Below are 26,477 nucleotides of genomic sequence, written 5' to 3'. Positions count from 1 at the left end.
CGGCACACATTTCTTTTTTATATTCACAACTGAACAGCGAAACCTACTTGTGCTATGGGGATAGACGATGAGCAGAGACATAAAAATAGGCGGCGTCCAAAAAAGAGCGTAATGGGGCGGAGCGTCGTTTTGGCTATGCTCCGGACACCCAAAAATCTGGGAATTTGTGTTATGGGATATTTCTACAAGCCCTCTTTTGTTTTATACTTGTTTTTTTTCCACATGGTCGCCTTGGTGACTAGGGCCCCTTAAGCCGGAAATTAAGGGGTGATATCCTGACTCTTTTTGGGGTTTTTTCTACTTTTTTTCGAAATCTTTACATGTAAATGGCATCGGAATAATATAAAATTCTTCAACTATTGTTTGTATACAGTATTCTACAGTATCCAGTCGTGCCTTTTTCTAATAGTGGTCATAAAATGCATTAACATAGGCTCCCACGAGTTATAACCCTTGAATGGTCATTTTCCCTTCCCTTCACTTTTGTAATCGCCTCGTAAAAGTTTCTCATCAATTTTTTTTTCTGGAATCTTCTATTTTTTGGATTTTTATCATTATTTCAAATTCTTATTTTTCCCATTTTCCAAATGTCTTTAGCACAGTAAAAATTTAATTTCTGAAAAAAAATTAAAATTTTAAGGGAGTTAAAAATGTTACCTCTCCAAAACTTCCGAAAATTCTCGAAATGAAACTTTGGAGATTATTTCAATAAAAAAAAAGATTCCAAATTATAGCAACACCGTCGGAACCATCGGCCGGCTTTAACATTGTTAAGAACTCCAGAATTCTGATAACTGGATATTTTGAAAAAAGGCTATTTTCTAAACTTTCGAATTTTTAAAAATAAACTTTGTATGGGATATTTAAATTTTTGAAATTTCAGTGAATTTCTATTTCCGTAACCTCCTTCTGGGTTTGGAGCTAATTTCAATCCCCCTTCAGTTCAACAAACCAAAAACGTTTTTTCCTAATTTCAATGATCGGAGTAGGGTGCCGTAAAACCTGCGTGGGATTTTATTATGTCCAACTTGGAATGCCCGGAGTTGCTTTAAAATTACCCTCCCATATATCAAGAAGAGTGGGGGCTGAAGTTTATAGACTTCAAATTTCAGAATCATTTGTAGTGTATCAACATGTCTACGATCATCCCACACACATAGAGTATAAAATACTCATCCTCTTTATTTTCTCCAAATAATGGTGTTCTAAATTCTCTTCTTTCTTCCAAAAATCCACTAATATGCAATCTTCTCATCCTATTTTTGTGTACTAATCTCTTTTTACCTCACTGCACATTTATACAAAATTGTTTTTTGGCAGAAATTTCTCTGTGTCCTTTTCATTTTTTTTAAATTTCCAATAACATAATTGAAAGATTAATGAGCAATGCACCTGTCATTAGTCCTCTCTTCGTTCTTTTTCAAACAATTTTTTTTCTGTTCCTCGCACCTGGGTGGTACAATATAAGTATCATTAATCCCGGTAACGAGAAAACTTGGGTGATTTATTTTGTTAGGGAGGTTCCCTTTCAAAGTTTTTTTTCTTGAAAACAGTTTTTTTGGAACTAGGGTAGCTTAAGAGAGAATATTTTTCGAAAAATGAGCAGACCAGTGCAAAAATTATAGGTTTCTAAATATTTTTTTCGAAATTTGCCAGGGGATGTTCGGAACCTTTTCGGAGTTTTCCGGAATGTCATTTAAATTTCCCAAATCCAGAATCTTCCGATTTAGAGAAATTCAGAATTTCGGAATTTCGGGGTAACCCGATTTGGAAAATGTTGGGATTTCGGAGCTTTGGAATTTCTTCACAAAACTTTGCTTTTTTTTTTTTCTTTTTTCTTTTCGCATGTGCCTTCGACATGGTCAGAATTTTAGGAATTTTTCGGAAAAAAGTCATATTTGCAACGGGTCCTTTTTTGTAGAAAACCTAGACCATTAAAACTTACAGCCTGGCCAGATGAAGAATCTTTGAATAAATTTTTTTCAAAAATTCAGAATTTTTTGTTTCTTTTTTGTTGTTTTTTACGAAAATTTTTTTTCAAGATTTTGCAAATTTTCAATAAAATTTCAGACAAGCTTAATTTCATCGTCAATTGAAAAACTTCAAACAAACACCGACAATTATGATGAACCCTGCCACTGGCGCTGTGCCGCCTCCCAATCCTTTGTTGATGATGCTCGCACCTTTTGGATTTGGAACAGGTGCACCAGCAGCTGTGGTTATGGGAGAAGCAAGAAGGAACCAATATTTGAAGCCGGGTAATTTTTTAATTCTCAAAAAGCTTATCCCTCAAATAGAGAAATTTTGAAAATTACAATAAGGAAGTCAAAACAATTTTGAAATTTCGGATTTTCAAAGTATTCAGATTTTTAAAAATTTGATCTTCTGAATTTTCTGAATTCTAAGAAGTTGAAACTCCGGAATATCAAAAAACCGACTTTTGAATTTTCGAAGTTATCCAATATTCAAAAATTGGAGATTTGGAACCTCTGGATGATTCAGATTTCTAAAATCAAAACTTTGTAGGTTGTTGAAAGATCCTTTTTGAATAGAAAATTCTACAGTATCCCGTACTGACCTTTTGGAATATTTGTCATAAAACACATTCAGGCTCACACGAGTTATTTGTCATTTTCCCGTTCCCTTACTTTTGTAATGGCCTCATAAAAAGTGAGCCACGTACCACCTCGCGCCATACTCGAAACAATCAAAAATATTGTTGGAATCTGAGAATTTGGTATGAGAACTTGGATTATTGAAATTTCAGAATTTCAGTATCATCCGAATTTTGAAATAAAAAACAGAATTTCGAGATAAACCAAAATTCGAAAATCAGAATTTCCGAAACATCTGAATCTTGAAAAATTGAAATTTAAGAAATACGGAAGATTTTTTTCAAATTTTGAAAAAATCGGAACTTCGAAACTCCGTAATATTTCGAATGAACAAAAATCGCAATTCGCCAATTTTACATACTTCAAATTTTGGAATTTCGGATTGAATTACAAAATAAAACAATTAATAGTTCGGAATTTCAAATTATCCTAAATTTCAAAAAAAAAAAATGAATTTACGTAACAGTCCAAAATCTGAAAAGTCGAGACTTTTAAATTTGAAAAAAATCTGAATTTCGGAATTTAGGAATTATCCGAATATTAAGAAAGTGGAATTTACGGAATCTTTTGAATTTAACAAAAACGGAATTTTCGAACTTTTGGAAAAGAAACTATGAAATCTCCACAAATTTTTAGAAGACACATTCATGCACATGGTTATGTAGCGCTAACTTACCTGATACATTTCAGAATCTCAACAAATTCCCAGTTATCTGAATCCGGCGTTTCCTGGATTGATGATTAATGGCGTTAACGATCATCAAATCACTCCATCTGCTGACGGCCCAGCTCTTCTTCAAGTTTCCGGAATAGGTGACAGATCAACCGATGATGGTCACTCGACTTCAATTCAAAGAATCGGCAAGGGACAATTCATTCTGGGCCCTCGTGTCTCATTTTTGCCGGAAAACCAGCTGGATCAGGAAAGTAAAATAACCATTCAAACGGATGACGGTTATACTAGCAAGACGTGGATCCAAAACACAAACAGAAAATTTGACATCAAAGCCGTGCTGACGAAGGATAACCGAATGAGCTTGAGGAGCTATATTTCTGAAGCCTCGAGAAGAAGAACGTGGCAGATAAAGGAAACGCTGGGAAAGCAATCGAAGAAAATGTTTTTCATCCATATAATGAGTCCGATCGAGATGATTTTTGCTCTACAAAGAACCAACACGTCGAGAAATGAGGAAATGCCGCTTTTCTCATTGAAGTTATCTTATCAGCGGATAAGTCTTTACTTCCAAGATGGGGTAATCCGTCGTCGGTACACGTTCGACGTTCCAAAATTCCAAAACCATCCTTTGAAGATCAAGGCATACTTTGGATCGGAGAATGTGATTGTCGATCGAAAATTGCTACAGGAAGCAAAAGGTGATTTTGAAAAACATTCTTTTATGTAAACTAAAAACTGCATAATTTTCAGATCACTGGTTGATGAATTCGGATCAGTATGGCGTGAGGAGAGTCTGTGAAATCGCGTGTAAATCGCAAAACGTGTTGAGTTTATTCCCTGAAAGAAGTGAGTAACACGAAAAGTGATGTATTTTCCAATCAAATCTTTTTCAGAGAGGAATACTACTAGAAATGGAGACAGCAGTGCTAGTGTTTCACGGGAACCATCTCCAGGTACTATTTATTAAAACGCTAGGTTCTACCGTATACAGTAAAAACTCAAATAAAAGGTTGACTTCAAGCTCAATTATCTTAATTGCTATAATAGATATCAAAAATGTTTCAATTGATAAACTGTTACTGATATTATGGCAAAAAAATTATCAGTTGACAGATTTTTGCTATCTTTTTTAGAAACTGAGATAATTGGGTTTCTAAGTTTTCTAAGTCCCGGCAGTTTTTACGTTACAATACCAATTAAAATATAGACAAAAACTATTTTTAGTTTATTTTTAGCTACTGTAATTCTTCTAATTGAAGCCCACAGGCTTCTATTTTTCAACCTCCTTCTAAAGAAATTATCAAAAGCTGAAATTATTAAGAAAGGTTTTAATTAGGAAAAAAAATCCCTCCAATAACCGAAAAGACGAACTGCACGACCTGAGCTGCATGAACTTACGTTAAAAAGTGGGCTTCTATGTTTTTAAGCACGTCAAAGGGTGGGTTTCTATTAGAGGTGGGCTTTTATTAGAGGAAATATTCGTTTTTAGAAGTTTGTTTTTAGAAGTTTAATATTCGTTTTTAGAAGTTTGGAGCTCTGCTGTCAAGTTTCAGATCACTTTGAAACATTTGGTAGGTGTAGAGCTGAGTAGTGATCGGAAACTTGACAGCTGAGCTTCAGAATGGCAAAATGACGAAAGTGGTCACAAGTCAACTTAAAAGACGTTTTTGTATATCTCATCAACCGGTACTGTAGGCTTTTCGTTATTTTAATAATAACTAATACAACAATTTCCGGGAGATGCAATTTTCAGAATGCACACCACAACCAGTCGCTCTTAATCCGAGTATGAATGGTCTGTTGGGAAGAAGTCAATTCTTGTCATCGATCCTCAACAATCCTTCTACAAGTTTCCAACAACCTCAAAACGTTTTTACGAGTCTCCAACATTTAGACCAACTTGATTTACTCAGAAATTTCCAACTGAGATTTCTCCCATTCCCCGGGTTTAATCCTCAGTTTTTATACAATCAAGAGACATCAGTTGGACAGGATGTTTCCCCACCAATATCTGCTACACCTTCTGATGGAGGAGTTGGAAGTAATAACAAACAAATGCAATTTGATCTGTAGTTTGTTTTTCAGATTTCATCCCAATCATTTCACAAAATGGGCAACAGATGTCAGAAATCAATGAGCTTGCTGCAATGAAATCACCTCCAGAATCGCAATTCTCTAAGAATCCGATCGAAACTAATACTATTTTCAATGCCAGCGATTCAACTGTATTGCACAGTATCACCAGCTTATTACAAGGCGCGCATACATCAACTTCTGGCACCTCTCCAGCTTTTAATGCTTCTTCAAATGAACATCATGGTACTTTTTCATTTTCAGTGACTCAAAAGCTTGTTTTTAATTCCAGAATCGAGAATAGGTCTGGCATCATCAGTTCACGTTTCAGCTAATGTTGGGCTTACAGCTAACCAAAATCATGGAAATTCTCAAAACAACCTTCTTGGAGGTTATCAGAGAACACCTTTATTTCCTCCAAGTTTTTCCTCTTTACAGAAACCACAAGTTCATCGAGACTCCAAGAGCCTAGCTCTGTAAACACCGACAGTCAAGAAGAGGAGATGATGTCACCAGTATCGTCATTACAACAAGAAGCTGTATCAGCAAGCCCAAATATTTCTGAGGATTCGAGCCAACAATGTTTGACAAATAATCTTCCTGAGGAAACATATGATGTGTCACCTTTAAGTAATTTCGATGGGAATCCGGGTCTCAGACGAGGTAAAATATAAAACAATTCAAATTAGACATGTTTATTGTTAAAATTTCAGAGAGCTTGGTAATCCGAATTCCCCGTATACATATTCCGCGAACTGGTTTGACGGACGATGACGACGCAGTTGTCTACAATTCACCAGAAGAAAGAAAATCGACGAAAAGAGCTTTATTGCCGTCGGGCACCGAGATTCATAAAAAGAGAAAGACGTCACAGGATGAGAACCACAATTTTGCTCTACCTCTCAACTCAGAACTTACTCGAGCAACTTCCAATGTATTCCAAAGTTTCCCGCAGAAGTGTGATGTATCTCAAATTGGCGACGATTTGATGGAAATAGACACCCAACAACAGAAAGTGTCAGAACCAAAAGTGAGTTTTCAAGAAAAAATGAACAAGGCCCATCCACTGTCAATATTGGCAAATTTCTTTTTCTGATGGAATGTATCAAGTCTTTCAACAGATTCCTTTTTTTTTAATTTAGTAAATGCCACTTTTCATCAAAAATGTTTTTATTTTATAGTCTAAATTTCAATGAGTCTGCTTATTTCTAGTTTTTTTTTTTTAGTTATAGATTTTTAACCAGACGTCTTAGGAGTTTGAATTTTCATAGTCTTTAGAAAAAACTTAAATCTCTTCAAAAAATTTTATTATACAGATAATGATGTTTTAATTATCATTTTTCAGGGATTCGAAACGCCGAATAAGAGACAGCGGGGAAGACCAAGGAAATCAGCAAATTGGGAGAAATTTGAAAACGAGAAGAAAAAAATAAAAATTGAATACGATGACGAAGATTACACTGAAGCAGATTCTACAAAAAATGATTGCCAACACTTCAACAAAAATTGCCTTGGAGAGGTCAATAACGCACAATGGGTAAGCTATATTTTGTAGTGACTTTTTTGAGTTCCATCCAATATTCAGCAAAGTTATGCTATTCATTATCAATTTTACAGGTTCGATGTGATTTGTGCGGAAAATGGTGGCATGTTTTTTGCCTTCGGTTGGATAATCAGAAATGGACAGAAGACGTATTTTATTGCTGCGGAGAGCATCCAGACCAAGCTGCAATTCAATCAATATCAGGAATGAACAAAATGCGGCACGAAATGAACATGCAAAATCGGCACAAAAGTTAGATTCACTTTTTCCTTGTTTTCGTTTTTTTTAACTTATTTTCCTCCAATGTTTGTAATTCTGAAATGTAGTTTACTAGCACTAGCAATCGTATTTTTTTGACAATTCAATTTCAATAATTTGCTTTAAAGAGCCATTTTACCTCTTTCCCTCTTTCTGAAAACATTTCAGATGCCTAGATTACCTTATTTTTCTCCCAATTTTTTCTAGTTTCTTATGATTGGAGAATAATCTTTTAACAATATGTTTGTACATCCTCTTTTCATTTTGCTACTTTCTCTAAGCGATCAGTCATCTTCTTCTCACTTTTTTTCATATTTGTTAGTTACGTTACACTACAATCGATTAAATTTGCCGGAATTAATTTTTTATCTCTCTCTCCATGTTGTTCTTGTTATTTGCTAAAGTTCAATTTGAAAAAATGTTTTATTGAATGCATTTATTTTTTAAAATTATTTTGCATCAATCGTTTCAGGAATTGCATTAATCGTTTCAGGAATGGTTTCATTTCAATCTTTTTGAAATGTCGCAAATTTCTGAAATTCGGATAATTCGGAATTTGAAAACTTCGGAGTTTGGGATATTCCTATTTTGAAATTTTGGGAATTTCAGAATTTCAGAATATTAGATTTTTTTTTAATTTTCGGAATTTCGGGCAATCGAAATATTCCGATTTTGAAGATTTCCGAATTTTTTGGTTTTCGGAATCCCATTTTTCCAAGACAAGAAAGCGATGAAAATACAAACTTTATTTGACACCGAAAAAAATAAGAAGAGTAATTTCACTCGAAAGCTGAAATTAACTTTCAAAGTCGAAAAATCAACATCCCAGTTTCAGCCTCTATACATTTTTCTAGACATTTGCTCGTGAAACTCAAGATTTTGATTTAGGATTGTATAGTGCACAAAACAAACACAAAAATTTGATTATCGAAATTCAAGTCAGATTATCAAAAAAACTTGTTTTCCAAATATCGGCTACCGTATACCTCGGCCTAAATTTTTCATAGTTTTTTGATGCAAAAAATGTGTTTCTAGCACCCCCTTTCGTTTGCTAAATACAGAGTTCATCTTTCTCCTATTCTTTCTTTTTTAGAAACGAAGAGTATAACAAATCATTACATCTCATCTAGCAATTTCCTTCATTTTTTTCGTCTGCGGAGGAAGCTAATGCCACTTCAATTCTAAAATGAGAGAGCTCACCCATCTTCATATTTTTTAGAATGCTCTTTTTTTCTGAGAAAATATTTGCAAGTTATTTCTGCATAATTTAGAATTGGTGATTACATCTTGACCTCAAATTTTTTGCCATATTGAATTTTGTGTTTTCAGCATTTTCGATGAGTCCTCATTGTGACAGAAATTTAATCACTCAATTGTTTCATACACGCAACCTAAGTCATCTTGAATTCAGAAGAATAGAATTCATTTTTTTGACAGCTTTTGACATGATTGTTTTCTACCGCCGAAATCTTGCTTTAGGAATTTTGAAAAAAATATTGGGGACCGATTTTTTGTGCCTAGAGTATTTTTGGGTCTCGAAACCAGGGAAAATGAAAAATGACTAGGTTCAACAACGGCAAAAGTGAATGGTGGGTAGATTACATCAAAAGAAGTGCAGTTTGTTTTCTTTTTTCGAGCTTTTTCGGTAGAAATGTTCCGACAAAGGACATATTTCAAACTAAAAGTGGTTACATGTGTTACGTAAGAATTTTGTTGAATAGAATTTTGAAATTCTTCATAGTCACAAACACTTAGGGATTAACTGAAATTGTATAAACAGGAAAAGTAATTATTTTTAGACATTGGAATCCTAAAAAAGAAGTCCACAATCTTTCAATTTGTCTGAAAATTTCAGAGCATAATAAACAAAACCAGAGCATTATCTTCGAAGTTTAAAATTATTTTTTTGAAAATTCAACTTAGCAAAATAACAGTGTTCAAGGTTCTTTATTATTCAAGGTTTTCTTTACATCAATTTTTCGGAATGTTCAGCATACCGTAAACACTCTACTATTCTTGAACTTTGAGTTCAATTATCTCAATTTCTATGAGAGATATCAAAAATATGACAACTGGTAAAATATTGGAGGCATTGTGATTAGTAAATTATCAGTTGAAACATTTTTCATGTCTCATATATAAATTGAGATAATCAAGTTTAAAGTGCAAGTATAGAATGAATACATTTTCAGAATTGTAAAAATGATCATTGTTCACTGAATAAGTTTTCAGTTCGAGTTTTTTGGTATCCGGCTTTCTGCTTTAAAAAAAACTTGGGAGTCCAAAACTTCTGATTTTAATTTTTTATAAATGTCTTATTTTTTTCGAATTCTACCCTATTTAGTTTTTCTATTTACATGTGTCAATCCAAAACTAATTTTTTGGTATATTCCAATTCAAATCGTCTAAACGTCCTTTTGCTTTTTTTTCTCTTCTGAGAGCGCGCTCCTCTTCTGAGTTACTCAGCCAAGCTAAAATCCCGAGACCACGCCCATTTTAGGCGATTGCTCATAATTCTTCATCTGTCTATGCCTTCTCTAGGTTTCTTGAGCAATGAGTAGTAATCTATCTCTCATCTACCAATTTTAACCTCTCGTCATTTTAGCTAGTCTCCCAATTTTTTTTCTTTTTTTTCTCGAATTGAGTCCTTATGAGTAATGAGCAGTGATCCATCTTTAAACTCGCCTCGACCGGATTTTTCGAAAATTTCGTGTAGGATCCTGTGTCACACTCAACATCCTTCAGTTTTTTACTGCTCGACGTCATTCATTCTTGATTTCTCTTAAGCTCTGAGTCTTCATACTTCAAGTAGTATATTTCGGGAGTCAGATTTTTCTGAATTTCAGTTGTCTGTTCCACGTGAAAAAATACGATCTTACTTTTCATGACTTCTTCGAATATATCATTTTTAGTTTTTAAGCGATTTGTTATACCAGTTTATGGCATTTTCTCCTCCTACTCTCATCAATATTGGAAAAAAAACAATCAACAGAAAACCCCGAAAATTCCAAAATTCTGATTTTTGGGAATTCCAAAAATTAAGCAATTCAGAAATTCAAAAAAAAATAGAATTATTCCAAAATTCAACTCATTTTCCTTACTCATTTTCCCAAGCTCTCTTTTTTTTGATAAGTTCTGTTAATTTATCTCAAAGGTTTCACAATATCTGAAATCAGCCATTATTTCTTCACCACCTTTTTTCGTTTTTTTTTCTTTTTTGTTCCAGACTAATTTTCCATTCTAGCCTGATTTATAAAACCTGAAGTGAGGCTAGATAGGTGAAGATGACGTCAGATCTCGCTAGACAGTTCAAGTGTACCATAAATCTTCCTCTTTTCGGCCAATCTAAAATAACGTCGAAAAAAGGTTAGCTGTCAGACAGGATCAAGGAATGATTTGTTTCCGGTGACGGGTTTTTTTTTAGTTTTCATGAAATCATTATCATCTTTTGTCTTGCGTGGAACCAACGTCATTGGAAATGTCCAAATTGGCCCGAAACACTTATTATAAAAAACCACTCCAAGTTCTCCTGCAGGCTGTGTTCGCTTGTCTAATCCTCAAAAACCGCCTGTCTGTGTTGACAACAAATGAGTAGATTATACTGACTGAAATGCAATTTTTCTCATTTTTTTGAAAGGACGCGTGTTCTCGGAACACTAATTCCTTTGAGAAGAGAAGTAGAGCCTCAGATGCTCGAACTATTTTACAGCATAGTTGCGGAATCTCAGGCCGGCCCGACGGTCGGCCCGTCGTGAATTTCGGCGGGCCGGGGTTCGTACAGACGCTGATTTTTTTGAAATTTTTTCGAAAATTCTGAAATTTTTTAAAAATTTTGAGAAAATTACCTATTTTTTGATCAAATTCTACTCTGTTAATTTTGTTAAATAATGTATTGTCGAATTAAAAAAAGTGGGACCTGAAAATTTGAAAGGCGTAGCTTTTTTTGATCTACGAAAAAGTGGGGCAAAAACGTAATATTTCAGTTTTTCGCCTCGTTCGAGCTACTTTCGCAATTAAGTTCGGTTTTTCGATGAAAAACAGATTCTAAAGCTAGCGATCATTTTCCTACCAAGAATTCTAAATTTTGTTCAGAAAATCCCACTAAATTCACAGAAATAAGTTTCGTTCACTACCGTAGTGTTTCTGGGGCAAGGCCTCGAAAATTGACCGGGAACCGCCCGCGAAATTGTCCAGGTCCCACTTTTTTTAATTCGACAATAACATTTTTTCTTTTTTAATTCAAAAGGGGCTCAATGAAAAAATTAAAGTTTCATAAGATTGAAATTCGTAACCTTTTTTACAATCAGTTGCTTCAAATATTTAGGGCCACCCTTATTTCGATATGAAATGTTTTGTTTTTTCTCAATTTTTTCGATTATTTTCAGATAAAAGTATTTAGATAATTTCGAAATTTCACCAAGTCGGTCAAAAAAAAAATGCTCTCGCCTCTTGATGAAATGCTCAAAATGTCTGCTAAACCTGTCAGTGTCCCAACGCCAACCAAAGAATACAAGCCAATCAGTTCATTGGAATCTATGGTCGATAAAATCGGACAAAAAGTTTATGAGAGGCAGTCTCTCAAAAAAATGGGATGTGCCATTCGTTGGAAAAGAGACAAAACTGAGAAAAGTCACCAGCCAAAAGCTCAGCAACCATCACATCCCAGTGAAAACAGTGCTCTCCTCAACTCGTTTCTTGTTCAGCAGATATTGAACAAAACTGTTCTTCTGGCAAGGGACAACTACATTGAATTTTCTTTAAAAAACCGCCTTTGAAAGGTATAAGAAAAAAACAGAAAACTGAAAATCTTTTTCATTGTTATAGAAACCACCGCCGCGGCAACTGCTCCACCTACACCTCCGGAATTGAAGCTTATGATATCAGGAACAACAGCTCCTGAAGAATTCAATCAGTCGGAAACAACGCTTCAACTACCGAAAGAAGTAAAAGACATTGAAATGAAAGATATCGTTAAGAAGCTTCTGAAACCAAAATATAATTCAAACAGCTACCAGGAATTTCGAAGAGATTTCAGCATTGCTAGAATCCTTGATGATGTTGATATCTCAACACCAGTCGTTTCTTCTGAGTCGGATGATTATGAAAATCAAGTCAAAGACACCGGACCAATTAAATCGAAGACTCTAATTCGCAAAATCGGCAACAATCCAGCTGAAAACGAAATATCTTACGATGTTCAAGATCATGTTGAATCAACTTCCACTGCTCCTACCTATTCAGCGAAAACTGCAAAGATGAAAAAAGAATTATTTATGGACAACGAAGGCTCGGACATTGACAACATGAAAAACATACAACTCGACTGTTTTGTAGCCGAGATGAACTGGAGACCGCTTCGAAAAACTGCCGCACGCCAACAAAGAGATAGTCTCTTGTTCTTTTCGTCTGCTCCAAAAAGGCTGAAACTATCTCAGAATATCAAGAAAGAAAAGAAAGACGGAATCACTAAGTATTGTGTTCCATCTTCGCTAAAGGTTAGTATAAATAGGACTAGTTGTTCTAGGCTGAAATGAGTAAAACCACTATTCAAAACAAAAGTTTTTATAACTCTAATTTTTCAACAAAATATATTACAGAAACATAAAAAACCAACAACTCCAGCAACTGAGAAAAATAAATGCTGCAAAGAACTGAAAAAAGAAGTGACCGATGTGAGACGAAAAACATATTTGAGAGAATTCCAATCAATTTTTTCAGGCAGTCGAAGATTGTCAGTGCTCACTTGGCAAAGAGAATTGCATTAGAGACACATTGTTTCCAAACGAGGAGATTCTGAACTGGGTATGTTGAGTGTAATATATTAGTTTTTGAAGAATTAGAACTCTTGGTCCAGTAGGGTACAGTATGTAAAAATGGTCCAGTAGGAAAACTAGACTAGGAATAAAAACTAGGAGAACTAGAACGCACAAGTTTGATTTTGTTCACTAGAATCCTTATTCTAAAAACTCTACCTAAATGACCCCAAAGCTTTTAGCTTTGAAATAATTTATCTCGGTTCATGTAATAGGTATCATAAAGAAGTCAACGGACAAAACATTTTTGATGTTTCAATAGGAATTTTAGCCGCTGACTAATTTTTGATATCTTCTACAGAAAATGAGATATATTGCCTCAAAGTGGACGGTCTGAAGATGTTGAAGTTGGCGGGGTTTTAAAGTGTATACAGTATTAATCCAATATGAATTTTGTAACATTAGAATCAATCTTTCAGCTACAATGCGAAAGAACCAACTGTGGTAAGTGGTTCCACGTGTGCTGTGTCTTTGGCTACAACGAGGAATACATTGAACGGAAGAGGAAGTTCTACTGCTGTTCACGCTGGGGACATGCCAATGCAAAGAAAGCAAAGGCCGGAATTTTTTCCAAGCAATTATGCAACAAATGAAAAATTTACACCTTACATATTCAAATCTCCTCCGCTCGTTCTTATTTTTATTTTTGGGTTTCTGATAATTGTAAACATTCTAACAGAATGAGTTACCTAACTTTTACCTTTGAAACAATTTATCTCGGCTTCTACAGAAGGTATCAAAAAGTGGTTAACTGACAAAATGTTTTTCACACACACTCTGATGAACGTTTTGTCAGTTGACTATTTTTTGATAACTTTCACAGAAAAAGAGATATGTGGTCTCAAAGTTGACGGTTCGGAGGCATTCTATTACTACGCTTACTGTATACTCCTGTTATTTTTTATTTTTCATCATTCGTCCTTCTTCCCATTCTATTGCACACATTAAAAATATTATTTTTTTCAAATGTTCACATTGTCTTAATTTTTGATAACTTGTACTACCAAACTCTTCCCCGCTTTTTAAAGTCATCGTTAAACTTATTTCCCCCATTTTTTCTTTATCTTTCTGTCCTCATGATTTCGAATGGTACGGAAATCAGCTCGAACTTTCAATAATTTTCATTCTTTTCGAACGTTTTTCTAGTCAATTGGGCAATAATTGAAGTTCTCGTGATCTCATTTTTACAGCTTCTCCCCGCGAATCGATTGTTTTCTTATGATATTTTTCAAAACGATTATACACAGTCATATTTTCAAATGTCATGTTCCAAAGCCCCAATTTGGAAGACCAACATTGCATTTTTCTGTATTTTGCTGTTTTCCTCATCTCGGCTTGTTTAAAAAAATCTCTCTGACTTCCCTCACAAGTAACAGATTTTTTTTAAAGTGTATATTGAATCTATCTGTCGTAATCCTAATAACGTCCTAATAAACCTAAGTGATAATTAAATTGTTCACGATTTTTATCTATGATAAATGAATAAAAAAATCCTGTAAAATACTAGGAAATGAATAAAAATGCTCACAGTTTTGCTGATACAAAACAATTCCTGTCATCAATACAATTTTTCAACTTGCCAAGGTTAACGGTTTTCTAGTGAGATAGGCAATCGCCAACAGACACGAGATGTTTCCCTTCTGCATTTTTCACAACACCAATTGGTCGTCTAATCTCATGCCAGCTCTTACGGCCGTTCATGTGCGTATATTCTCTCTACACACGTACATATTTTATCTAGGTCAACTCATGGTCCTTCCCCCCTCTCCATCACCCCTCCTTTCCACGTCCACACCATTTACATCATTGAGGCTCTAATGTCTCTGCAACAGAAACGATTGATCGTGTAATCTCCGCTCATACGGCCGTATTCTCTGCGTATCTTCTCTCTACACACGCAAAGATTCTTATCTAGGTCAACTGAGCAGCAATGGTCCCTTCTCTCCTCTCCACCACCTCTCCAACACACCACACCATCCACGGTCACCATTGGTGACTCACCAAGATACAACGTCGGCTGAGTACGCGCACCAAGAACGCGTCAAGTTGACGCATTTCTGGAACGCGTGGAATAATTTTATTTTATTCAAAAATTGAGCTTTTCTAGTCGGTTTAAGGAAATTTACACTTTTTTAAAATGAAATTTCATACGTAAGCAAGTAACAAATTTCTAATTATTTTTAATTTCAGCGATAACGATGAATGGCGATGGATCGTGCTGCTTTGGCGGTTCGGCAGAAGAATTGAAAAAATGACTTCACAAGAAGATGCCATGCAAATAGCAATGTTTAGCGAGTTTTTTTTTGCTAAAAAGAAAGACGTCTCAGGTATCTACCAAAAATCATAGCAAACACAATTAATGATGCTAAAAATCATACTTGTTGACCGGCAGAACACAGACCGGCTGATAACTCGCTTCAAAATGGAACTTGTCGACATAACAAAATACCACTTGATAGAACTAGGCAGTTTCTACAACCTCCAATGCGAATCGACCAGCACTTAAATCAATTACCGGGTGTTGGTCCGGAGCCGGTTGATTCTTATTAGAGGTTGTAGAGATTCCGAAGCTCTATGTTCTGGTATGCTGTTTTGCTCGTAATTTCAATGTTGAAGCGAGCTATCAGAGGACTCGTGTCGGCCCGGAATCGGCCCGTCGACAAGTATGCGCAAAAAAAAGTTTTCATACAGACTTGGCGTTGAATGAAACCTCTGATGCTAATTTTAACTGGATATAATTTTACAGAAGAGAAAGGACGGAAAGGCGTAAATGGCATCGGAAATCTGCGAGAATAATTCGAAAATTACACTTTGAAACGCTAAAACAATTATGCAGCTATCCTGATGAAATGAGGAAGAACACAGAACCGTAGATGATTCCCACAAGGACCAGGAATCATAGGCACCACATGTGGCGCTTTCCCCATAACATCGTTCTTCAAAGTAAAGGACCCAGCAAGAACTGTTTGAAAGATAAATTTCGAAAGGTCTGATATTCTAGCAAGATATCAGGTAGGAATAGAGTATTGGGCAGCTGTGACATTAAAATTTGTTTTTACAGGTATCTGTTCCTATTGACATGAGATGCAACAACTACGATGATTGTCGGCTCTGATGCTATTTTTCACCAACTGGATTGAATGAAGACTGCTGAACCATGCTTATGAGCTCTGAAAAAAAAACGTATGCAACTATCTGGATGAATTGGGAGGAAAAAAGGAGAGTGGATAATTTCAACTCATCATCTGCGGTTGTAGTCTTCACCCATACTTGATTAGCGTGAGTCTTTCTTTTCTTTTTTCAAAAATTAAAACATAAAAGAAACAGAAAAAGGTTCGATAGACTTATAAACTTAAAAATAGTTTTCTAGGAACTTCCACTTTTTGGAGAATGGTTCTCAAGGACTGGTTGTTAGTTAAGGTTGGGAGTTAATTTTTCAAGTTTCTCTTCCATATTCTTTGAGTTCTTCTCAGTTTCTCGCAAAATCTCGAGCTTTTTGAATGCATAATCTTCATTTATCACAAAAGTTCAATCAATAGAAAACATTGAATCTTTTGGAAGGACACCCATATCTTCTTCCTGACATGAGAACGTTCCTCTGTGGATGGTAGACGAAAATTGCTTTGAAACGATCCATCATCGTAACATTCACTTCGGCAGTGTACTCGATTTGTCCCTGATCGATCCATTTCGACTCGATCAATGGGAATTCGATTAAGGCTCCGGATGACAAAAAAGAGATGATCTATTCGACGACTTTGCCTTAATTTTCTAATACAGTTTCTAGAAAAGTTTGAATAAACTTACTTTTTGGATTTGGTTCACACATCTTGAAAACGAATCCCTCGTCAAGTAGGTTTCCAATGAGAGCTGAAGAACGTGAAGCCATGACCTGTTTCACATGCTCCAAAAATCGTTCAACTACATCATTCGAGTTTTCTTGCTGGGAGAATCCTAGGAATCCACGTGAGCAAGTCGAAAGCTCTCCTAGTTCCAGTTGTTGATCGAGTTTGTTCAAGATGAAGTTGGCTTCGATGGAAGCTGGATGGAATCCACTGACGTGAACAGTGAACTTGATCGACGATCCGGTATCAAGGACAGACTTGAGTGTGAATGTGAGCTTGGTTCCAGATGGAATTTCCAACAAGCGACTCACATATTCTTCTGGAAGAGTTTAAAGGTTGGATTGATGTTGCAAAAAATCTAAAGATTTTATTTGGATTAATCTCAAAAGTCTGGGATGATTCTCTAATAACCATCCGATTGAGGACTAATCTTAAACACTCACTTTTAGTAGCAGTGATCCTGCATCCTCTGAATACAAATCCAGGCTGGAATAATCCGGCAATAACTGCGACATCTTTGGATTCCAATGATCGAGTCATTCTAGCCAAGAACTTCTCGACGACCTGTTGAGCTGTATCTGAGGAAGGAGCGAAGGCATTTCGAGTGAGGTAGAACTCATCATTTGGATATCCGATGGAACGTATTCCTGTGAAGTCTGGATCATCTGGGACGAAAGCCCAGGATGTTCCAGCAAGGAGACAGAGAACAAGAAGAGAAGGCGACATTCGATTTCGAATGATTTGGTACTGGGGCCGACTCTTCTTTTATAGTGATAGTGCAAATCAAATTATACTCCTTTTTTGCGAGCGGGGGCGGTTGGAATGGGAACGATGTTTCTTGGTTTTTTCAGCCAAAAAAGCTTAGGAAATCAGAATAGTTTTAGATGGTAGAAAATCAAAAGATCAAAACGAAGCGGAAACTTTGGAGACGAGAAAAATAGTTATCTGAATTGCTGAATTTTTTATTCTGAAGTTATGGTTTTTACCGAAGTTCTAACAATAAAAAATGCCAATATTTCTCAATTTTCAATTTCCAATGTTCTCTATTTTCAGACGATCGCTGAGAAAGCCAAAAACAAAGTTGAAAGCAGCCGTCAATCAGAGTATTCAACACCGGAGAGAAATCGAGAGTCGATCTGAAACAATGTTTGGAAGAAGAAAATACTTGTTCATGTTTCTAACTTCTCCACAGATTATATCATGAATTATCTGGATCTGCTGAGGTACTACGCGTTCATGTCTTCACCAACCGATGGATGAGACCAGTCGAAATATGATGGTTGTAGCTTCGAAGATGGTCTCATGTCTCCCTGGACGTTGATTTTTGCTATAGGGTCAAGATACGAAAAGTCGAACCTTGCTGAATTCCATCGAGAAGAAAGTTCATTTCCGGTTGTATCTCGTGTTCTCAATCTAACCACGTAGACGGTTAGTTCCTTAATCCAACCTTTATGATACTCTCCGCAAAAAGTTACAGATAGTTACGATTTGGGGATCGAAAACTCTACAATCTCACTGGACAAATCAATGGTCGGTTGTCAAAAAATACATTTTGCAAAATGAGAAATGTCTGTGGACAGGAGTGACAATGACCAGCTCAGAAATGACATTAGCCCCGGTGTGACGTGGATTCTGCTGGAACCGTTGTGGCCAACATATATAAATTTGTCTGACATTGGTCCTGCTGAGGTTTTTTTATTCGAGGTGAGGTAGAATTTTCAAAGTTTGATAAACATTTCTTTTTAATCAAAAAAAATCGATGTAGCAGTTTTAACCTCTTTACAGATTCAAAAATAAGTTAAGTAGGAATCTCTCAGATGAAAAAATAAGCATTTGAAATTTGAAATCAATGCGAAAACATGCTGAAAATTTTGGAAATCGATTGGGATTTACTAAAGAAGGGAAAAATGAATCAGACAATTTAAAGAGATTCAATGAGATGGGAAAGAGAAAAACTATAATTGAGACAAATATACTAGCTTTTTTGGATGAAGCTCAAAGTGAAATTTGCTGGAAGATAGAGAATCACAAAATATGTAATATCAAAAATTAATTGGTTGATCAAAATCTCGAAAATTTTCAAGCACAATCAGATTTGATAGTTGTAGTTTGAGGATGTATATTTTGGGTGATAAGTTCGTCGCCACTGAGATTCGCTGCAAAAATTAGTTAGTCTATCGAAACATAACTCACTTTTTTGATCATCACTCTTCGATTCATCGTCTGATTTTTCGATGCTGTCTTCTTTTTTCGTTTTCTTAGAGCATGTGCAGACATGATTGTATGAAACTGGGAATATTCGTTTTCTAGACGTTTCGAGATCTAGAACTACAAAAATTCAGAAAAATCTACTAATTTACTAACCATATGGATTCTCCGATTCGAATATTTCTTCAAATTTGAATGTGGTACCGACGAGGTTCTCTTTGACAATAGTTTTCTCCTCTTCCGTGAAATCTTTCAAATCCATAATCTTGTAAACCACGCCCAACATAGTTTCAAATGGGCCCGGTTCCGGAGTCGGCTGAAATGTTGGTCAACAATTCGATATCGTTTAGTTTTAGGGAAAACTACCGTTTTTCCGACTTCAGTTTTCCCAAACTCTACATGAATCCCGCAAAGTTCTCTCAATAGCATTCTCGCAACTCTTTCAGCTTGTTCTAACTGAAGCATTCTGTTCCAGTCATTCGTATTTTCCACTTGAAGTCGATACCACATATCGTATGCACCCGAGTTTGTTCTCTTTATCCTCTCAAGCTCTTTTGCAGTTTTTATGAGCTGTCCTTTCAAAACTTCTATTTTTTCCATCATTTTGTTGTAAGTATCGCGATATTTATTTTGATCACCGGGATCTCTTTCGATAGCACTTTTCAAAACTTTGAGCTCTTCTTCAGCAAGTTTACATGACTCTGTCTGCAGCTTCAGTTTTGGTTCCATGTCGTTGATGTGATGTTCAAATTTGTCCATATCCGCAGTAATCTTTGAATTCATTGCGACGTTACTGTCGATAGTCATTTTCAAACGATTCCAACAACATCGAAGTTTGCAGTCCATTTGAAGCAGGTACTTTGCATGAGAAACAATCTGCAGCTTTCTGTCACTATCGAGAAGTGACTTTCTGACTGTAAGTTATTGATTGAACGATATGTTATAGTTGTAGGAGCTTTACTTGGATCTTGAACGTACTGAATCTGAGGAATCGCGGGAGTAGATGGGTCGATCGAGTGTATTTCTGAATTGCTTGGGCTTGAAACGTGATAAAACTGGTTGTCCCTTGTTTGGTGAGTATAGAATTTGTAAATAATTGAATAAGGGTTGCTAAAATCCTATTCTTGGCGTAAACGACTTTGCATTATTGAAAAGAAAGGAGTCTGTCAACTCGTAAATATCGTATTTTCACAAATGTTTATGTTCATAACTTCGCTCCAGCTTGTCCAATCATTGAAAACTTTTTTGTTAAATGTAGCTGGGTTTCCAACAAAACGTTGTATAAGTTTTTTGGAACTCAATCAATGTTTGCGTCTTCTGAATCTTCACAGACGTGACGATGACTCCAGAAGAAAAAACATTTCCGTCATAAATTTTTTAAAGATTGGCTTTGTAATGAAAAATGCTTGGTGTAGATCAAAAATATACAAAAAAAAATTGAAGCGGTTTGGAACACTTGCTCTTGAGATGTGCTCACTAGAGCATAAAATGTATGGTTCTGGAGCTTGGCTGTAACTCGGCTCAAAATTATCCAAATTGGCTCGAATTTTGAAAAAATGTGTGTTTCCAACTGCTCTACAATATACATACAAAACTTTGTATTTTGGGAATAAACATTTTTATATAATTTTTTTATTTTTATGTACCGAAGAGAATCTATGTACTATGAAAACACTTTTTGCTCTCAAAATTCAAAGTTTTGTATGTATATTGTAGAGCAGTTTAGACACACATTTTCTCAAAATTCGAGCAAATTTGGATCATTTTGAGCCGATTTATAGCCAGACTCCAGAACCATACGTTTTATGCTCCAGTGAGCACATCTCTAAAAGACGGAATCTGTAGACGGAACTCACTGGAATTCATCTCACCCTTCGGGACAAGCGTAGTTGTAGAAGCAGATACTGTTTCTGGAACCAGTGCAGCTACACTATTTGGAACAAGTGCGCTCTTGATCACATTTGCTGTTAGAACTGGTTGAAAACTAGAATTAGTAGACGGGACTCACCAGAATTGAGCTCAAATTTAGGAAAAATTGTAGCTTCGGGAGCAGTTGCTGTCAAATCGAATGCAAGAACCGGAGGAGCTGGTCCAGCTACTGTATCCGGAATCGGTGCAACAATTTTATCTGGATTGGCTGCTGTTGGGAGGGTTAGATGAGAAAAAAATTGAAGAGAGTTCGCTTGAACAGTAACAACTGAACAAAATAAAATTTAGGGATAAAGTGTAGGGAATATTTTCAGTTACTCACGGATAGTTGTTTGCTTCGAAGCGTTCCATGCTGGTTTTTTAGCTGGCCTGATTGACTTCATTGCACACATGAGGAATATACCTTCTGAAAAAAATAACGTTTGTCAAAAGGAAGTTCACATCTCTATCGAAATTCGGGAGGAAATAAAAGAGGAAATGGAAAAAGTTTGGCTTGCTTACCTTTCTGTGTGATAAAAAGTCTAGGGTGAGCATTGAAGCAACAATAATCACGCTTCAAAGGAGTGGAATTTCAAGAATACCCTCCCACTTTTTCTTTCTCTATAATTTCTTCTACTTTCCGTTTCACTTGTTGCCAAACATAATGATGATGATTCGAAACTAATTATGGAGCAGAAAAAGAAGGGAGAAAAGCATTGTGAATAGTTCAAAGTAGAAAGATAGGTGTTGTGAATTTTCATTCTTCAGGATAGGTCTTTTTTGGAAAACGAAAGTTTTGGAAAAAATTTCTCCTGAATTCAAAACAAAACATTGAAAAATTGAATTTCAGAAAAAAACGAGACTTGCGATTGACAAATGTGATAACAGGAGAGCAGTGATAAAGAAGCACACTTGGCAAAGGAAAATATTACCGCGAACACTTTAATAGAGGGCCACCCTCTACTTGCACATTGAGCTCAATTGTCTCAGTTTCTATTAGAGATAGCAAGTCGTAATATCACAAGCATTTTACTAGTTGACATATTTTTGATATCCCATAGGTATTCAGATAATTGAACTCTTCGTGCAGCTACAGAACCTTTTAATAGAGATTTTACGGTTTTCGGATTTCAAAACTTCAATAAATTCTAATTTTCAGCATACCAAATTTTTGATAGGTCTGGTTCGTTGCAAAGATTTTTTCTTGATTTCATAGAACAATGAAATTTTCCATTTTCATGCTGATATGATGATTTCCAGTAAAAAATCTACCATTGAGGTCAGTTTTTCCGTTTCCTGAAACTCTATAAATGGTTAATCCTGGGTATTTCTAACAACAGACGATATTTGGTTTTTCGAACAGTTTCTATAACTTTCCAGTTAATACAATGTCAGCATTTCATAATAATCGTGACAATTCCGATTCATTTTGAGATGATTCATTGAGGTCTACGGTAGTCCACTTCAAGAAATTGCTTTGAATCAATGTTCCGCCCACTATATGCTTTCTCATCAACTGTCTCTCTCAGTTTCTAATGATATTTCATCACAAGCTGCAGTTGTTTTGAAAATTTTTGTATGATGGAAAAGATTAGTCATCAGAATCTGTTAGAGAGTGAGAGAGTGTTCCCTCTCCTTTCGTTCATTCTAGAAGAAAAAATCAGTCACTTGCTTTTTGTTCCGATTGAGAACGGCTTTATCGTATTTTCTCTCATGTTGTGCGGTCAATATCTTTAGGACCTCTTGATTTTGGCGATTCCAAAAGAACGAGAAGAGATATCAAAATTCTGTGAACGCCATTCGATTTGAAATAAAAAAGAGCTCATTCTATTTTTTTTCTGAAACTGCCAAAATCGAGGGGGTCCTAAAGATATGGACCGCATTGTACAAGCCTACCCAACCATCCATTTGAAGCTCAATCATCTCGATTTCTGTCGAAGATACCAAAAAACTGTCAACTGATATAATATTGGTGATATTATAATGAATAATATATTTGTTGACACATACCTAAAACCTTCACTAGGAATCGAGATAATTGAACTCAAAGTCGATGGTTCAGGTGGGGTACTGTTAGAGAGAATACGGTAGATCGTTTTTTGGTTGCTTGCGTCATATCAAGCCAAATTTTTGTTTTACAGAAATCCCATCAAGTCTTCGAAGATGCGTCCCTCTGTCGTTGCAGCCATCGCTGTCGGCTTTTTGGCAGTCTTGTACTGCATGGAGCTCAAGGAGATTGAGATCAAGGAATGGATCGAAATCGGGTAAGACACTGTTCCGTTATCACATTCACAGAAATCAAGGCACCCCTCCACAGGGATAATCGGAATGGCTTTTTCGGAATTTTTCGAAATGTCGGAAATTCCGATTTTCAAAATTTCGGAAATTCGAAATTTTCCAATTTTGAAATTTCGGAATTTTTCAAAGTTCGAATTTCAAAGCGGAAGTTTTATTTTTCCTTCACAAAAACGTGAAATGTTTCGAAAATTGACAGAAAAATTTCGACAACGCAAAGAATTTTCGAAATCAATTCTGTTTGAGACCCGGAAGCAAATTTTTCTTGGCATATCGTAGTTGAAAAATTTTTAATTCCGCAAAAAATTCTTCAGAAAAATTCCGGTCGGAATTGGATTCCGAAAAAATCTCTCGGAATTATTCCGGTCATAATTTTCGGCATTTTCGTTTTTTTTTGAATTCCGTTCCGAACATCCCTGCCCCTTCATGAGCAAATAACTTTTTTGGAACTTTTCGAAATAGTTATTCTTGTCCAGCGGTGATGAAACTTATGGCCTACTTATTTAAAGGCTCTTTGTCGGTCCTGAAGCAGAAGCAGCTCTGTCTTTTACGAGTAAATTCATGCGTCTTTGATACAGTACTTCGAAATTAATTTGCGTTAACTCATTTTCGAATGTTACTCTATTTTATAAAGAAATTCAGCTAACAAATCATGGGAACTAGTAGAAAAAAAACAGAAACAAGCCAAAATCTGGGAGAAATTGGTGAAAAAATTTCCGAAGTACTGTATCAAAGGCGCATGGATTTATTTGTAAAAACCGTATCTGTTCCCGCTTTAAGAGCGACGATGCGTCTTAAAATGTGTCTTTAATGGTTCGAAACAGATTAATATTTTTCATGAATTTCTTACAGACTCGATTCCATGAAGAAACGCATCAACGAGATGAAGGATATTCACAAGGAAATCTTCCTTTATTTCGTCATCTCTCTCGCCAACTTCTTGATCACTGAGGGTGTTCTGGCGGTTCGTCGTATTATTCGCTGATTTTTAATTTTCTTTTCAAATGTTGAAGAAAAAATTGTTTTATTTTGCTGATTATTTTGTTTCAAAGATCATACCTGCAGTAAAAGAAAGTAACGTCGATTTCGAAACTTAAAAATAGAGAGAAACTCTCCATTCAGCACATATTCTGATGATTCACTTGATACATCGCCAACCACAAACACCGGATGGCAAGGACACCTTTCAATCCCATCACGATATTTGTAACTGGCGACGTTTCATTAACCAAGTAGATAAAATCCCTGATTGCATGTTCTCCATTGTAGAATAGCACATTCCTGGGACGATCGTTGAGTGTTTCAAACTTTTTTGTGCAACCTTAGAGAACCTGAAATTTTTTCTGCAATTCCAAGTTCAATAGGCACTCACAAAAACACCAGAAGGTCCCGACGCCGAAAATCGATAATCTGCTGAAACATTCAGTCCTCTTCTCGAACCAGCATTGACGACAATCTTGTGGAAAATCTTGAATGTTTGCCGTTTCTGAAAGCAGAATAAATTTTGTGATTCTGGATGTCCACGGGAAGATCCAAGAATAGTTGTGTATTCAAGATTCATCTGAATTTCTCCATCGAAAACGTCCATTTCCAATAATTGCGGAGTGTTTGTGACTCTCAGCTTTCTTGGGAGATGGGAATCACCGTATTCCGTCCAATATAGAATGTCCGGAAAAACAAAAATTCTTCCATAGAATGTCCGGAAAAACGTAAATTCAATCTTGATTCGGCGATTCAAATGTAGTTTCTCCAAAAAACACGATATTCAGACATTTCATAATCTCAGGCTCTCCATTTCCTCTCATACCCAATTGAACAGAATGTTGGTAATTCCTGATTGTTGCCAGTTATCGGATGGTCATTCCTAAAACGACAACCTCATATTGAGCTCACATTCAGCGTCCCTCTTTGACATCCTTTGTTGATTGATCCAGATAAGCTCACACTGCCATTCTGAAGTGCCGTAATAGTGTTAACGATTATTAGTCGAAAAGAACCTCCAATGAGGAAACTCGAAAATTTAAAAAAAACTCACGATTCAGCGCTTATTTCGAATATCTGCTCGACGAATCTTCAACCACAAATGTCGGATGGCAAAGATACCTTTTGATGCCAATGCGATATTTGTAAGTGACGAAATTTTATTTATCAAGCAATCACTGATTGAAAAACTACATGCTTCAGAAGTTCTCCATTGCAGAATCATATACATTTTCGGGACTTTATAGATTTTCCTTTAGCGACGACTTCTGAGTGTTTCCGACCTTGCTGCGCAGCTCACCGAACAGACATCTCTTGGAATCCAAAGTTCTTTCAGGAAGGTGTTTGAACGGAGCGGTTTTAATAGTTTAAAACGGACAAATATTATTTTCAAACGCTCGTAAATCGACAATCTCGACCGTACTAATCCTTTCTGTTGTCAAATCGTTGCGAGACCCTCTCCTCCCCTTGTGTGTACGCGCGCGCTTTCTTTGCGTCTCTTAGATCAATGTGATGTCTGGTACAAAGAAGAGTGAAGAAAATATAGAAAAATAGGGAGAGAACAGGAAGGGTGCTGGTGCGCCTGCAGCGCATTTAATGCAAAAGAGTTATCTAATAAAAGCCTTTAAACAAAAACATTTGTATGTAGCACATCTGGGAAGACATTAACATTGCAATTTTCACTAACTCAGACACACAGGTTTCAGTTTGCTTTCGAGTTCTTTTCTTTGCTGGAAACATGGAAACAAACGCGATCAACGAGATATGAACCGTTCTATTTTTTTTCAAAAAGCTGAATTATTCAGACCAAGAACTCGAAAATATGGCATCAATAACTGAATTTCAAATCAAGGGAGATTTTTGTAGTCCATCTATTTGCTAACTAAATACGGTATTAAATAACACAATTAAAATTGAAATTAGAAACGAAACAGAGCATTACACAGGTAAAATGCGAACGGACTCGTTACGGACGCTCAGCATTCGCGCGCGGGAGAAATCGGTCTCGAATAGTGATGAGGGTTGAGAGTGTCCCGCTCATTCGGATCCACTTTTCCGCAGGTTATAACGATGTTCCCGGTATTGGAAAAATATTCCGAAGGATTTGAATGTCGGACTTTATATTTCCAACATAAAAGGCAACCAGAAGACTCCTCGGATCACTGGGAAATAGGCTGAAATGTTCCATCCATTTTCCTAGAGTCATTCCTTGATTTGTCATTGTTGATTCAGATTTTCTCCATCTGTTGCTTTCTATTTTTT

The 26,477-nt window shown here is 36.0% G+C and overlaps 5 protein-coding genes across 5 annotated transcripts; 3 read left to right on the top strand and 2 right to left on the bottom strand.

Annotated features, from left to right (window-relative positions):
- Nucleotides 1-2,122: 2,122 nt before the first annotated feature.
- On the top strand, nucleotides 2,123-7,164 carry CBG10189 (the record flags this gene model as incomplete). The annotated part of the gene is made up of 11 exons (XM_045240702.1): nucleotides 2,123-2,258; nucleotides 3,306-3,989; nucleotides 4,042-4,137; nucleotides 4,185-4,244; nucleotides 5,045-5,332; nucleotides 5,377-5,610; nucleotides 5,657-5,755; nucleotides 5,803-6,027; nucleotides 6,078-6,421; nucleotides 6,710-6,901; nucleotides 6,982-7,164. 11 exons carry the CDS (start codon nucleotides 2,123-2,125, stop codon nucleotides 7,162-7,164), a joined length of 2,541 nt encoding a protein of 846 aa, XP_045094248.1.
- A 4,437-nt stretch (nucleotides 7,165-11,601) lies between these two features.
- On the top strand, nucleotides 11,602-13,571 carry CBG25755 (the record flags this gene model as incomplete). Its single annotated transcript, XM_045240701.1, has 5 exons — nucleotides 11,602-11,830; nucleotides 11,990-12,660; nucleotides 12,763-12,837; nucleotides 12,884-12,967; nucleotides 13,398-13,571. The coding sequence occupies 5 exons, from the start codon at nucleotides 11,602-11,604 to the stop codon at nucleotides 13,569-13,571; spliced, it is 1,233 nt and encodes a 410-aa protein (XP_045099019.1).
- A 3,152-nt stretch (nucleotides 13,572-16,723) lies between these two features.
- Nucleotides 16,724-17,549, bottom strand: CBG10187 (the record flags this gene model as incomplete). The annotated part of the gene is made up of 3 exons (XM_045240700.1): nucleotides 16,724-16,740; nucleotides 16,786-17,142; nucleotides 17,267-17,549. The coding sequence occupies 3 exons, from the start codon at nucleotides 17,547-17,549 to the stop codon at nucleotides 16,724-16,726; spliced, it is 657 nt and encodes a 218-aa protein (XP_045094249.1).
- A 1,353-nt stretch (nucleotides 17,550-18,902) lies between these two features.
- Nucleotides 18,903-21,343, bottom strand: CBG25756 (the record flags this gene model as incomplete). Its single annotated transcript, XM_045240698.1, has 6 exons — nucleotides 18,903-18,979; nucleotides 19,017-19,145; nucleotides 19,188-19,347; nucleotides 19,398-19,945; nucleotides 21,040-21,228; nucleotides 21,283-21,343. 6 exons carry the CDS (start codon nucleotides 21,341-21,343, stop codon nucleotides 18,903-18,905), a joined length of 1,164 nt encoding a protein of 387 aa, XP_045099020.1.
- Nucleotides 21,344-23,102: 1,759 nt separating this feature from the next.
- CBG25757 lies at nucleotides 23,103-24,219 on the top strand (the record flags this gene model as incomplete). Its single annotated transcript, XM_045240697.1, has 2 exons — nucleotides 23,103-23,203; nucleotides 24,087-24,219. The coding sequence occupies 2 exons, from the start codon at nucleotides 23,103-23,105 to the stop codon at nucleotides 24,217-24,219; spliced, it is 234 nt and encodes a 77-aa protein (XP_045099021.1).
- Between the last annotated feature and the right edge of the window lie 2,258 nt (nucleotides 24,220-26,477).

The sequence above is a fragment of the Caenorhabditis briggsae genome (assembly GCF_000004555.2).
Source record: "Caenorhabditis briggsae complete genome, chrX, whole genome shotgun sequence".
Classification (NCBI taxonomy): Eukaryota; Metazoa; Nematoda; class Chromadorea; order Rhabditida; family Rhabditidae; genus Caenorhabditis; species Caenorhabditis briggsae.
This window is presented reverse-complemented; position numbering and strand designations above follow the sequence as displayed.